Genomic DNA, 16,312 nt, shown 5'->3' with positions numbered 1-16,312 from the left:
CTTTCTCTCTCTCCTCCCACTCTTTATCTCTCTTTCTCTCTCTCTCCCACTCTTTATCTCTCTTTCTCTCTCTCTCTCCCACTCTTTATCTCTCTTTCTTTCTCTTTCTCCTCCCACTCTTTATCTCTCTTTCTTTCTCTCTCTCCTCCCACTCTTTATCTCTCTTTCTTTCTCTTTCTCCTCCCACTCTTTATCTCTCTTTCTCTCTCTCCTCCCACTCTTTATCTCTCTTTCTTTCTCCTTCTCCTCCCACTCTTTATCTCTCTTTCTTTCTCTCTCCTCCCACTCTTTATCTCTCTTTCTCTCTCTCCTCCCACTCTTTATCTCTCTTTCTCTCTCTCCTCCCACTCTTTATCTCTCTTTCTCTCTCTCCTCCCACTCTTTATCTCTCTTTCTCTCTCTCCTCCCACTCTTTATCTCTCTTTCTCTCTCTCCTCCCACTCTTTATCTCTCTTTCTCTCTCTCCTCCCACTCTTTATCTCTCTTTCTTTCTCTTTCTCCTCCCACTCTTTATCTCTCTTTCTCTCTCTCCTCCCACTCTTTATCTCTCTTTCTCTCTCTCCTCCCACTCTTTCTCTCTCTCCTCCCACTCTTTATCTCTCTTTCTCTCTCTCCTCCCACTCTTTATCTCTCTTTCTCTCTCTCCTCCCACTCTTTATCTCTCTTTCTCCCCCCCTAGATGTCCGTGTGAACTACTGTTATACTAAGTTTGAGAGTGGTCGCTGCCTGGCCCCTAAGCCTCTGAACACCACTAAAGGGGACTGCTGCTGTAGTGCCATGCCTGGCCAGGGCTGGGGAGACCCCTGTGAGATCTGCCCAGGCAAGAATGAGGGTAGGTACACACACTGCTAGGCCCTCAAAAGCCTAAACCACTACATTACTGACTCACTTAATATAAATAAATACATAAATCATTCATTCATTCTACTATCTGTTGGTATTTTCTCCAGGTGACCAGAGCCAGGTGTTTTTATTTAATCTTATTTATTTGTTTATGTTTACATTGTGTGTGTTTGTGTTCCAGAGGCGTTTACATCTCTCTGCCATGCGGTTGGACAGGTGTTTGGCCCTGATGACCAGCCCATAGGTATGTTGACCTTATATGGGCAATACGTCCTGTCATCACTTTATTCAGAGTAGTCCAAGAGTAGTGGAAACTAGCCCTGTGTGTCTTGTAACTAGTGTGCAGCTATGTTGGCCAGGTCTCTTCTGAGAAATAAGACTAAATCTGGTCAAGAGGTGAATGAGATGGTTTGCTGACTGTGTCTGTGTGTGTGTGTGTGTGTGTGTGTGTGTGTGTGTGTGTGTGTGTGTGTGTGTGTGTGTGTGTGTGTGTGTGTGTGTGTGTGTGTGTGTGCGTGTGCGTGCGCGTGCGCGTGTGTGTGTGTGTGATATTCCAGACATTGATGAGTGCACCGCCAACCCCAACATCTGCAACAACGGTCAGTGTATCAACACGGACGGGTCGTTCCGATGTGAGTGTCCCTTTGGCTTCCGACTCGACACCTCAGGGATCAACTGTGAAGGTAGGTGTTGACCTTACACACACACGCACACACACACACACACACACACACACACACACACACACACACACACACACACACACACACACACACACACACACACACACACACACACACACACACACACACACACACACACACACACACACACACACACACACACACACACACACACACACACACACACACACACACACGCACACACACGCACACACACACACACGCACACGCACGCACACACACGCACACACACACACACAAACACACACACACACAAACACACACACACACACTCTCTACCAGTAATGGAGTAATTGTGAAACATATGGTATTTGTGTTTCGTAGATACTAATGAGTGTGATCTGGGGAACCCGTGTGGAAATGGAACGTGCACTAACGTGATTGGAGCGTTTGAGTGTGCATGTGACGAAGGCTTCGAACCCGGACCCATGATGTCTTGTGAAGGTATGCTCACTCTGACACACTTTCTAGCATACTAGGAAGAACCCTATGTAGCATACTAGGAATAAACCTATGTAGCATACTAGGAAGAACCCTATGTAGCATACTAGGAAGAACCCTATGTAGCATACTAGGAAGAACCCTATGTAGCATACTAGGAAGAACCCTATGTAGCATACTAGAAAAAACCCTATGTAGCATACTAGGAATAAACCTATGTAGCATACTAGGAAGAACCCTTTGTAGCATACTAGGAAGAACCCTATGTAGCAGACTAGGAATAAACCTATGTAGCATACTAGGAATAAACCTATGTAGCATACTAGGAAGAACCCTATGTAGCATACTAGGAAGAACCCTATGTAGCATACTAGGAAAAACCCTATGTAGCATACTAGGAATAAACCTATGTAGCATACTAGGAAGAACCCTTTGTAGCATACTAGGAAGAACCCTATGTAGCAGACTAGGAATAAACCTATGTAGCATACTAGGAATAAACCTATGTAGCATACTAGGAAGAACCCTTTGTAGCATACTAGGAAGAACCCTATGTAGCAGACTAGGAAGAACCCTATGTAGCATACTAGCACACTATAATATACATTTCGGTTCCTTCCCCACAACCTGACCTTTCTCTTATCTTCTCTCTCACCCCCCTCCTCTCTCTCTCCCTCGCTCTTTCACTCCCCCCCCTCACCCCCCTCCTCTCTCTCTCCCTCCCTCTTTCACTCTCCACCCCCCCCCTTGTCTCCAGATGTGAATGAGTGTTCCCAGAATCTTTTGCTGTGTGCGTTCCGCTGCGTGAACGTGATTGGTTCCTACGAGTGTAAATGTCCAACAGGCTACGTGCTGCGAGAGGACAAGAGGATGTGCAGAGGTAAAGCTAACGCAGGGACTGGAATCTGCTATAGATATCTACTATAGGCCGTAGGGACTGGAATCTGCTATAGATATCTACTATAGGCCGTAGGGACTGGAATCTGCTATAGATATCTACTATAGGCCGTAGGGACTGGAATCTGCTATAGATATCTACTATAGGCCGTAGGGACTGGAATCTGCTATAGATATCTACTATAGGCCTGTAGGGACTGGAATCTGCTATAGATATCTACTATAGGCCAGTAGGGACTGGAATCTGCTATAGATATCTACTATAGGCCTGTAGAGACTGGAATCTGCTATAGATATCTACTATAGGCCTGTAGAGACTGGAATCTGCTATAGATATCTACTATAGGCCGTAGGGACTGGAATCTACTATAGATATCTACTATAGGCCTGTAGAGACTGGAATCTGCTATAGATATCTACTATAGGCCGTAGGGACTGGAATCTGCTATAGATATCTACTATAGGCCAGTAGGGACTGGAATCTGCTATAGATATCTACTATAGGCCTGTAGGGACTGGAATCTGCTATAGATATCTACTATAGGACTGTAGAGACTGGAATCTACTATAGATATCTACTATAGGCCGTAGGGACTGGAATCTGCTATAGATATCTACTATAGGCCTGTAGGGACTGGAATCTGCTATAGATATCTACTATAGGCCAGTAGGGACTGGAATCTGCTATAGATATCTACTATAGGCCAGTAGAGACTGGAATCTGCTATAGATATCTACTATAGGCCTGTAGGGACTGGAATCTGCTATAGATATCTACTATAGGCCTGTAGGGACTGGAATCTACTATAGATATCTACTATAGGCCAGTAGGGACTGGAATCTACTATAGATATCTACTATAGGCCTGTAGGGACTGGAATCTACTATAGATATCTACTATAGGCCGTAGGGACTGGAATCTGCTATAGATATCTACTATAGGCCAGTAGGGACTGGAATCTACTATAGATATCTACTATAGGCCTGTAGGGACTGGAATCTGCTATAGATATCTACTATAGGCCAGTAGGGACTGGAATCTGCTATAGATATCTACTATAGGCCGTAGGGACTGGAATCTGCTATAGATATCTACTATAGGCCGTAGGGACTGGAATCTGCTATAGATATCTACTATAGGCCGTAGGGACTGGAATCTGCTATAGATATCTACTATAGGCCAGTAGAGACTGGAATCTACTATAGATATCTACTATAGGCCTGTAGGGACTGGAATCTGCTATAGATATCTACTATAGGCCAGTAGAGACTGGAATCTACTATAGATATCTACTATAGGCCTGTAGGGACTGGAATCTGCTATAGATATCTACTATAGGCCAGTAGGGACTGGAATCTGCTATAGATATCTACTATAGGCCTGTAGGGACTGGAATCTGCTATAGATATCTACTATAGGCCAGTAGGGACTGGAATCTGCTATAGATATCTACTATAGGCCTGTAGGGACTGGAATCTGCTATAGATATCTACTATAGGCCGTAGGGACTGGAATCTACTATAGATATCTACTATAGGCCGTAGGGACTGGAATCTACTATAGATATCTACTATAGGCCGTAGGGACTGGAATCTGCTATAGATATCTACTATAGGCCGTAGGGACTGGAATCTGCTATAGATATCTACTATAGGCCAGTAGGGACTGGAATCTGCTATAGATATCTACTATAGGCCGTAGGGACTGGAATCTGCTATAGATATCTACTATAGGCCTGTAGGGACTGGAATCTGCTATAGATATCTACTATAGGCCAGTAGGGACTGGAATCTGCTATAGATATCTACTATAGGCCTGTAGAGACTGGAATCTGCTATAGATATCTACTATAGGCCTGTAGAGACTGGAATCTGCTATAGATATCTACTATAGGCCGTAGGGACTGGAATCTACTATAGATATCTACTATAGGCCTGTAGAGACTGGAATCTGCTATAGATATCTACTATAGGCCGCAGGGACTGGAATCTGCTATAGATATCTACTATAGGCCAGTAGGGACTGGAATCTGCTATAGATATCTACTATAGGCCTGTAGGGACTGGAATCTGCTATAGATATCTACTATAGGCCTGTAGAGACTGGAATCTACTATAGATATCTACTATAGGCCGTAGGGACTGGAATCTGCTATAGATATCTACTATAGGCCTGTAGGGACTGGAATCTGCTATAGATATCTACTATAGGCCAGTAGGGACTGGAATCTGCTATAGATATCTACTATAGGCCAGTAGAGACTGGAATCTGCTATAGATATCTACTATAGGCCTGTAGGGACTGGAATCTGCTATAGATATCTACTATAGGCCTGTAGGGACTGGAATCTACTATAGATATCTACTATAGGCCAGTAGGGACTGGAATCTACTATAGATATCTACTATAGGCCTGTAGGGACTGGAATCTGCTATAGATATCTACTATAGGCCGTAGGGACTGGAATCTGCTATAGATATCTACTATAGGCCAGTAGGGACTGGAATCTACTATAGATATCTACTATAGGCCTGTAGGGACTGGAATCTGCTATAGATATCTACTATAGGCCAGTAGGGACTGGAATCTGCTATAGATATCTACTATAGGCCGTAGGGACTGGAATCTGCTATAGATATCTACTATAGGCCAGTAGGGACTGGAATCTGCTATAGATATCTACTATAGGCCAGTAGGGACTGGAATCTGCTATAGATATCTACTATAGGCCAGTAGGGACTGGAATCTGCTATAGATATCTACTATAGGCCAGTAGGGACTGGAATCTGCTATAGATATCTACTATAGGCCTGTAGGGACTGGAATCTGCTATAGATATCTACTATAGGCCTGTAGGGACTGGAATCTGCTATAGATATCTACTATAGGCCAGTAGGGACTGGAATCTGCTATAGATATCTACTATAGGCCTGTAGGGACTGGAATCTGCTATAGATATCTACTATAGGCCTGTAGGGACTGGAATCTGCTATAGATATCTACTATAGGCCAGTAGGGACTGGAATCTGCTATAGATATCTACTATAGGCCGTAGGGACTGGAATCTGCTATAGATATCTACTATAGGCCAGTAGGGACTGGAATCTGCTATAGATATCTACTATAGGCCAGTAGGGACTGGAATCTGCTATAGATATCTACTATCGGCCTGTAGGGACTGGAATCTGCTATAGATATCTACTATAGGCCTGTAGGGACTGGAATCTGCTATAGATATCTACTATAGGCCTGTAGGGACTGGAATCTGCTATAGATATCTACTATAGGCCAGTAGGGACTGGAATCTGCTATAGATATCTACTATAGGCCTGTAGGGACTGGAATCTGCTATAGATATCTACTATAGGCCTGTAGGGACTGGAATCTACTATAGATATCTACTATCGGCCTGTAGGGACTGGAATCTGCTATAGATATCTACTATAGGCCAGTAGGGACTGGAATCTACTATAGATATCTACTATAGGCCAGTAGGGACTGGAATCTGCTATAGATATCTACTATAGGCCAGTAGGGACTGGAATCTACTATAGATATCTACTATAGGCCAGTAGGGACTGGAATCTGCTATAGATATCTACTATAGGCCAGTAGGACTGGAATCTGCTATAGATATCTACTATAGGCCAGTAGGACTGGAATCTGCTATAGATATCTACTATAGGCCAGTAGGGACTGGAATCTACTATAGATATCTACTATAGGCCAGTAGGGACTGGAATCTGCTATAGATATCTACTATAGGCCTGTAGAGACTGGAATCTGCTATAGATATCTACTATAGGCCAGTAGAGACTGGAATCTGCTATAGATATCTACTATAGGCCAGTAGGGACTGGAATCTGCTATAGATATCTACTATAGGCCTGTAGAGACTGGAATCTGCTATAGATATCTACTATAGGCCTGTAGGGACTGGAATCTGCTATAGATATCTACTATAGGCCAGTAGGGACTGGAATCTGCTATAGATATCTACTATAGGCCTGTAGGGACTGGAATCTGCTATAGATATCTACTATAGGCCTGTAGAGACTGGAATCTGCTATAGATATCTACTATAGGCCTGTAGGGACTGGAATCTGCTATAGATATCTACTATAGGCCTGTAGGGACTGGAATCTGCTATAGATATCTACTATAGGCCAGTAGGGACTGGAATCTGCTATAGATATCTACTATAGGCCAGTAGAGACTGGAATCTGCTATAGATATCTACTATAGGCCTGTAGGGACTGGAATCTGCTATAGATATCTACTATAGGCCTGTAGGGACTGGAATCTACTATAGATATCTACTATAGGCCAGTAGGGACTGGAATCTGCTATAGATATCTACTATAGGCCAGTAGGGACTGGAATCTACTATAGATATCTACTATAGGCCTGTAGGGACTGGAATCTGCTATAGATATCTACTATAGGCCAGTAGGGACTGGAATCTACTATAGATATCTACTATAGGCCTGTAGGGACTGGAATCTGCTATAGATATCTACTATAGGCCAGTAGGGACTGGAATCTGCTATAGATATCTACTATAGGCCAGTAGGGACTGGAATCTGCTATAGATATCTACTATAGGCCAGTAGGGACTGGAATCTGCTATAGATATCTACTATAGGCCGTAGGGACTGGAATCTGCTATAGATATCTACTATAGGCCAGTAGAGACTGGAATCTGCTATAGATATCTACTATAGGCCAGTAGGGACTGGAATCTGCTATAGATATCTACTATAGGCCGTAGGGACTGGAATCTGCTATAGATATCTACTATAGGCCTGTAGGGACTGGAATCTGCTATAGATATCTACTATAGGCCTGTAGGGACTGGAATCTGCTATAGATATCTACTATAGGCCAGTAGGGACTGGAATCTGCTATAGATATCTACTATAGGCCAGTAGGGACTGGAATCTGCTATAGATATCTACTATAGGCCTGTAGGGACTGGAATCTGCTATAGATATCTACTATAGGCCAGTAGAGACTGGAATCTGCTATAGATATCTACTATAGGCCAGTAGGGACTGGAATCTGCTATAGATATCTACTATAGGCCTGTAGGGACTGGAATCTGCTATAGATATCTACTATAGGCCTGTAGGGACTGGAATCTGCTATAGATATCTACTATAGGCCTGTAGGGACTGGAATCTGCTATAGATATCTACTATAGATATGGAATCTACTATAGATATCTACTATCGGCCTGTAGGGACTGGAATCTGCTATAGATATCTACTATAGGCCTGTAGGGACTGGAATCTGCTATAGATATCTACTATAGGCCAGTAGGGACTGGAATCTGCTATAGATATCTACTATAGGCCAGTAGGGACTGGAATCTGCTATAGATATCTACTATCGGCCTGTAGGGACTGGAATCTGCTATAGACATCTACTATAGGCCGTAGGGACTGGAATCTGCTATAGATATCTACTATAGGCCTGTAGGGACTGGAATCTGCTATAGATATCTACTATAGGCCTGTAGAGACTGGAATCTGCTATAGATATCTACTATAGGCCAGTAGGGACTGGAATCTGCTATAGATATCTACTATAGGCCAGTAGGGACTGGAATCTGCTATAGATATCTACTATAGGCCAGTAGGGACTGGAATCTGCTATAGATATCTACTATATAGCCTAGTAGGGACTGGAATCTGCTATAGATATCTACTATAGGCCTGTAGAGACTGGAATCTGCTATAGATATCTACTATAGGCCTGTAGGGACTGGAATCTGCTATAGATATCTACTATAGGCCAGTAGGGACTGGAATCTGCTATAGATATCTACTATAGGCCTGTAGGGACTGGAATCTGCTATAGATATCTACTATAGGCCTGTAGGGACTGGAATCTGCTATAGATATCTACTATAGGCCTGTAGAGACTGGAATCTGCTATAGATATCTACTATAGGCCAGGCCAGTAGGGACTGGAATCTGCTATAGATATCTACTATAGGCCAGTAGGGACTGGAATCTGCTATAGATATCTACTATAGGCCTGTAGAGACTGGAATCTGCTATAGATATCTACTATAGGCCAGTAGAGACTGGAATCTGCTATAGATATCTACTATAGGCCAGTAGAGACTGGAATCTGCTATAGATATCTACTATAGGCCTGTAGGGACTGGAATCTGCTATAGATATCTACTATAGGCCTGTAGGGACTGGAATCTGCTATAGATATCTACTATAGGCCTGTAGGGACTGGAATCTGCTATAGATATCTACTATAGGCCTGTAGAGACTGGAATCTGCTATAGATATCTACTATAGGCCTGTAGGGACTGGAATCTGCTATAGATATCTACTATAGGCCAGTAGGGACTGGAATCTGCTATAGATATCTACTATAGGCCAGTAGGGACTGGAATCTGCTATAGATATCTACTATAGGCCAGTAGGGACTGGAATCTGCTATAGATATCTACTATAGGCCTGTAGAGACTGGAATCTGCTATAGATATCTACTATAGGCCTGTAGGGACTGGAATCTGCTATAGATATCTACTATAGGCCTGTAGGGACTGGAATCTGCTATAGATATCTATAGATGGAATCTGCTATCTACTATAGGCCTACTAGGGACTGGAATCTGCTATAGATATCTACTATAGGCCTGTAGAGACTGGAATCTGCTATAGATATCTACTATAGGCCAGTAGGGACTGGAATCTACTATAGATATCTACTGTAGGCCAGTAGGGACTGGAATCTGCTATAGATATCTACTATAGGCCTGTAGAGACTGGAATCTGCTATAGATATCTACTATAGGCCAGTAGAGACTGGAATCTGCTATAGATATCTACTATAGGCCAGTAGAGACTGGAATCTGCTATAGATATCTACTATAGGCCTGTAGGGACTGGAATCTGCTATAGATATCTACTATAGGCCGTAGGGACTGGAATCTGCTATAGATATCTACTATAGGCCTGTAGGGACTGGAATCTGCTATAGATATCTACTATAGGCCGTAGGGACTGGAATCTGCTATAGATATCTACTATAGGCCTGTAGGGACTGGAATCTGCTATAGATATCTACTATAGGCCTGTAGAGACTGGAATCTACTATAGATATCTACTATAGGCCAGTAGGGACTGGAATCTGCTATAGATATCTACTATAGGCCAGTAGGGACTGGAATCTGCTATAGATATCTACTATAGGCCAGTAGGGACTGGAATCTGCTATAGATATCTACTATAGGCCAGTAGGGACTGGAATCTGCTATAGATATCTACTATAGGCCTGTAGAGACTGGAATCTGCTATAGATATCTACTATAGGCCTGTAGGGACTGGAATCTACTATAGATATCTATTATAGGCCAGTAGGGACTGGAATCTGCTATAGATATCTACTATAGGCCTGTAGGGACTGGAGTCTGCTATAGACCAATAGGGACTGGATTTAAGCAATAAGGCCTACAGCAGGGACTGGAATCTGCTATAGGTGTAGTATAGTGCCAATGTACCACGGCTAAATGGCTGTTCTTAAGCACAATGCACAGAGTGCCTATAGATATTATAAACTGTTTACCAATGTAATTAGAGCAGTATTGTTATTGTCACGTTAGTCATAACAAGGAGACCAATGCGCAGCGTGATAAGAATACATACTTCTTATAATGAAGAATAAACTCTGAACAATCTATACAAAACAACACAGAATCTGCTATGATACTACGGTACTGACAGGCAACTACACATAGACAATAACCCACAAAACCAAAATGGAAAATGGCAACCAAAATAGGATCCCCAATCAGAGACAATGATAAACAGCTGTCTCTGATTGGGAACTGGAATCTGCCACCATAGACCTACATATACCTAGACATACTAAAACCCCATAGATATACAAAAAACCCTAGACAGGGAAAACCTAGACAATACAGAAACTAAACCAACCACCCTTGTCACACCCTGACCTAACCAAAATAATAAAGAAAACAAAGATAACTAAGGTCAGGGCGTGACAGTTATACCCATGGTATACGGTCTGATATACCATGGCTGTCAACCAATCAGCATTCAGGGTTCGAATCACCCAGTTTATAATATACTATAGATATCTTACTTTAGGGCCTGTAGGTATCTGCTATATATACTAAATGGACTGTAGAGACTGTAGGTACAGCAGGGACTGGAATCTGCTATAGATACTAAATGGACTGTAGAGACTGTAGGTACAGCAGGGACTGGAATCTGTTATAGATACTAAATGGACTGTAGAGACTGTAGGTACAGCAGGGACTGGAATCTGCTATAGATACTAAATGGACTGTAGAGACTGTAGGTACAGCAGGGACTGGAATCTTCTATAGATACTAAATGGACTGTAGAAACTGTAGGTACAGCAGGGACTGGAATCTGCTATAGATACTAAATGGACTGTAGAGACTGTAGGTACAGCAGGGACTGGAATCTGCTATAGATACTAAATGGACTGTAGAGACTGTAGGTACAGCAGGGACTGGAATCTGCTATAGATACTAAATGGACTGTAGAGACTGTAGGTACAGCAGGGACTGGAATCTGCTATAGATACTAAATGGACTGTAGAGACTGTAGGTACAGCAGGGACTGGAATCTGCTATAGATACTAAATGGACTGTAGAGACTGTAGGTACAGCAGGGACTGGAATCTGCTATAGATACTAAATGGACTGTAGAAACTGTAGGTACAGCAGGGACTGGAATCTGCTATAGATACTAAATGGACTGTAGAGACTGTAGGTACAGCAGGGACTGGAATCTGCTATAGATACTAAATGGACTGTAGAGACTGTAGGTACAGCAGGGACTGGAATCTGCTATAGATACTAAATGGACTGTAGAGACTGTAGGTACAGCAGGGACTGGAATCTGCTATAGATACTAAATGGACTGTAGAGACTGTAGGTACAGCAGGGACTGGAATCTGCTATAGATACTAAATGGACTGTAGAGACTGTAGGTACAGCAGGGACTGGAATCTGCTATAGATACTAAATGGACTGTAGAGACTGTAGGTACAGCAGGGACTGGAATCTGCTATAGATACTAAATGGACTGTAGAGACTGTAGGTACAGCAGGGACTGGAATCTGCTATAGATACTAAATTGACTGTAGAGACTGTAGGTACAGCAGGGACTGGAATCTGCTATAGATACTAAATGGACTGGTGAAACTGTAGGTACAGCAGGGACTGGAATCTGCTATAGATACTAAATGGACTGTAGAGACTGTAGGTACAGCAGGGACTGTAGGTATCTGCTATAGATACTAAATGGACTATAGAAACTGTAGGTACAGCAGGGACTGGAATCTGCTATAGATACTAAATGGACTGTAGAGACTGTAGGTACAGCAGGGACTGGAATCTGCTATAGATACTAAATGGACTGTAGAGACTGTAGGTACAGCAGGGACTGGAATCTGCTATAGATACTAAATGGACTGTAGAGACTGTAGGTACAGCAGGGACTGGAATCTGCTATAGATACTAAATGGACTGTAGAGACTGTAGGTACAGCAGGGACTGGAATCTGCTATAGATACTAAATGGACTGTAGAGACTGTAGGTACAGCAGGGACTGGAATCTGCTATAGATACTAAATGGACTGTAGAGACTGTAGGTACAGCAGGGACTGGAATCTGCTATAGATACTAAATGGACTGTAGAGACTGTAGGTACAGCAGGGACTGGAATCTGCTATAGATACTAAATGGACTGTAGAGACTGTAGGTACAGCAGGGACTGGAATCTGCTATAGATACTAAATGGACTGTAGAGACTGTAGGTACAGCAGGGACTGGAATCTGCTATAGATACTAAATGGACTGTAGAGACTGTAGGTACAGCAGGGACTGGAATCTGCTATAGATACTAAATGGACTGTAGAGACTGTAGGTACAGCAGGGACTGGAATCTGCTATAGATACTAAATGGACTGTAGAGACTGTAGGTACAGCAGGGACTGGAATCTGCTATAGATACTAAATGGACTGTAGAGACTGTAGGTACAGCAGGGACTGGAATCTGCTATAGATACTAAATGGACTGTAGAGACTGTAGGTACAGCAGGGACTATGGGAATGTAGAGAATCATTCAACATTCCATAGTCTGTCGTCAGTACAGTGCAGCTAAACCAGAAATGTCTTTTAGGATTCTGAGGTGACAGTTACTTCTCATCCCCGGTGACGTCACTGTATGAGGCTTCACTATCTACCATCTTACATAAGGCTTGGAGTCTCCACCTCACCCCTGCCTCAACTCTCTGTATCGGAATAAGACTATAAACACTGTGTGGGAGAGAGAGAGCATAACAAGGGTTTTACAAGGGGAGGAGAGGGAACCAGTGTTGAGTCAGAGACAGACAGGAGACAGGAGGAAGATGTCACTGTGTGGACTATAGGCTGGTATTTACATTACTATTATAAACAGACCTTTATATACTCTGGGAGGGCTGGAAACACACATCCTCTGTTACCCAGGAAAGCACTTTGTCACACACATACACACATGCACACGCGCACACACACACAAGCTTCGACACACACTCCTGCACAAATGCACGCATGCTCACACACACACACACACAAGCACACACATTATTGTACACACACTCACGGTGTGTGTTCTCTCCCCTCCCCTGCAGACCAGAATGAGTGTGAGGATGGGCTGGATGACTGTGAGAGCAGAGGGATGCGCTGTAAGAACCTCATCGGGACCTACATGTGTATCTGTAACCCTGGTTACACACGGGCCCCTAACGGAGAGGGCTGCATAGGTAAGACACACACACTAACACATACAATTCTGGTTTTATCACCAGTTCATGGCTGGTCTATGTTACGGGGTTATTCAATTCACATATACACCAAACTTACCAAGACACCAAAGAGGAGTATGATCCCATACAATGTACACACACACAATATTCCTATCATCTACTTGTAGTAGCAAACAATACATGTGCTAATGGATCTGTAGTTCATGTAGGGTTCCGTTGAGGTTAGAACCATCACACTTCATGGGGATTTGTCCATCTGGTGAACTACTGCAATAAACTGACATTCATGTCACAATATCTGATATAGTTTTATGCAGACTACCCTGCAGATCTGTTCTGGATTTAATCACTACATCTCCACCGTGTGTGTGTGTGTGTGTGTGTGTGTGTGTGTGTGTGTGTGTGTGTGTGTGTGTGTGTGTGTGTGTGTGTGTGTGTGTGTGTGTGTGTGTGTGTGTGTGTGTGTGTGTGTGTGTGTGTGTGTGTGTGTGTGTGTGTGTGTGTGTGTGTGTGTGTGTGTGTAGATCTGAACGAATGCTCTGCTAAGCCAGGTATCTGCGAGAACGGTCGTTGTGAGAACACGGTTGGAAGCTATCGCTGCAGGTGTGACCAAGGCTTCAGCGCCAACCCTACACAGACTGAATGTATAGGTAAATACACCCCTTTCCCTACATCTCTCTCACTCACACTCTCACTCTATCTCTCACTCACTCTCTCCCTCTCCCTCTCATCTAGATAACCGCCAGGGACTGTGTTTCACGGAGGTGTTGACTACACTGTGCCAGATGCAGTCCAGTAGCAGGAACAGTGTGACTAAGTCTGAGTGTTGCTGTGACGGAGGACGAGGCTGGGGCTCTAACTGTGAGCTGTGTCCTCTACCTGGGACCACACACTACAAGAAGATGTGTCCACTGGGGCCCGGATACACCACAGACGGCAAAGGTAGAAATACTCACTCATATCTATACACAACCCTGCACCATGGATGGTACACAATCACTAGTCCACTGAGCTAAAGCCGAGGCAATAGCTCTGTGACATCACATTGTCTTCAGGTCTCACCAAACTACCTCCACTTTATGGGTGGTTGGGATCTACCTGAGGACTACTCAGGCAAATGCAGATGAGTGTGTGTTTATTATGATAATGTTGTAGTTGACAGGACTCTCTCTCCCTCAGACATTGATAAGTGTGTGTTTATTATGATAATGTTGTAGTTGACAGGACTCTCTCTCCCTCAGACATGGATAAGTGTGTGTTTATTATGATAATGTTGTAGTTGACAGGACTCTCTCTCTCCCTCAGACATTGATAAGTGTGTGTTTATTATGATAATGTTGTAGTTGACAGGACTCTCTCTCCCTCAGACATTGATGAGTGTGTGTTTATTATGATAATGTTGTAGTTGACAGGACTCTCTCTCCCTCAGACATGGATAAGTGTGTGTTTATTATGATAATGTTGTAGTTGACAGGACTCTCTCTCCCTCAGACATTGATAAGTGTGTGTTTATTATGATAATGTTGTAGTTGACAGGACTCTCTCCCTCAGACATTGATAAGTGTGTGTTTATTATGATAATGTTGTAGTTGACAGGACTCTCTCTCCCTCAGACATTGATAAGTGTGTGTTTATTATGATAATGTTGTAGTTGACAGGACTCTCTCTCTCCCTCAGACATTGATAAGTGTGTGTTTATTATGATAATGTTGTAGTTGACAGGACTCTCTCCCTCAGACATTGATAAGTGTGTGTTTATTATGATAATGTTGTAGTTGACAGGACTCTCTCTCCCTCAGACATTGATGAGTGTGTGTTTATTATGATAATGTTGTAGTTGACAGGACTCTCTCTCCCTCAGACATTGATAAGTGTGTGTTTATTATGATAATGTTGTAGTTGACAGGACTCTCTCTCCCTCAGACATTGATAAGTGTGTGTTTATTATGATAATGTTGTAGTTGACAGGACTCTCTCTCCCTCAGACATAGATGAGTGTCGTGTGATGGGGAACCTGTGTGTGAACGGACAGTGTGTCAACAGCCTGGGCTCCTACAGTTGTGTGTGTAAAACTGGGTACACCACAGATATCACTGGCACCCTGTGTGTGGGTAAGACTACGACACTAACACTGTCTAAGGTCCAGCCCCAAATCACACTCTATTTCCTACTTAGTGCACTACCTTTGACCAGGCTTTCTCCTCCCTCTCTCCTGTGTAGATATGGATGAGTGTAACTTCTCTCTCTCCTGTGTAGATGTGGATGAGTGTAACTTGTCTCTCTCCCGTGTAGATATGGATGAGTGTAACTTGTCTCTCTCCTGTGTAGATATGGATGATTGTAACTTGTCTCTTTCCTGTGTAGATATGATGAGTGTAACTTGTCTCTCTCCTGTGTAGATATGAATGATTGTAACTTGTCTCTTTTCTGTGTAGATATGGATGAGTGTAACTTCTCTCTCTCCTGTGTAGATGTGGATGAGTGTAACTTGTCTCTCTCCTGTGTAGATGTGGATGAGTGTAACTTCTCTCTCTCCTGTGTAGATGTGGATGAGTGTAACTTCTCTCTCCTGTGTAGATGTGGATGAGTGTAA

The 16,312-nt window shown here is 43.1% G+C and overlaps 1 protein-coding gene across 1 annotated transcript in view; it reads left to right on the top strand.

Annotated features, from left to right (window-relative positions):
- The window catches only part of LOC124020945 (fibrillin-1-like), a 201,152-nt gene that overhangs the window by 164,234 nt on the left and 20,606 nt on the right, over positions 1-16,312 (top strand). The window contains 9 exon segments of the mRNA XM_046336257.1: positions 680-832; positions 1,025-1,087; positions 1,401-1,526; positions 1,872-1,991; positions 2,746-2,868; positions 13,585-13,716; positions 14,244-14,369; positions 14,455-14,661; positions 15,705-15,830. Of these exon segments, the coding sequence (XP_046192213.1) occupies positions 680-832; positions 1,025-1,087; positions 1,401-1,526; positions 1,872-1,991; positions 2,746-2,868; positions 13,585-13,716; positions 14,244-14,369; positions 14,455-14,661; positions 15,705-15,830 (1,176 nt within the window).

The sequence above is a fragment of the Oncorhynchus gorbuscha genome, unplaced genomic scaffold, assembly GCF_021184085.1.
Source record: "Oncorhynchus gorbuscha isolate QuinsamMale2020 ecotype Even-year unplaced genomic scaffold, OgorEven_v1.0 Un_scaffold_1002, whole genome shotgun sequence".
NCBI lineage: Eukaryota > Metazoa > Chordata > Actinopteri > Salmoniformes > Salmonidae > Oncorhynchus > Oncorhynchus gorbuscha.
Note: the sequence above shows the minus strand (reverse complement) of the source record. Positions and strands in the feature narration are given on the sequence as shown.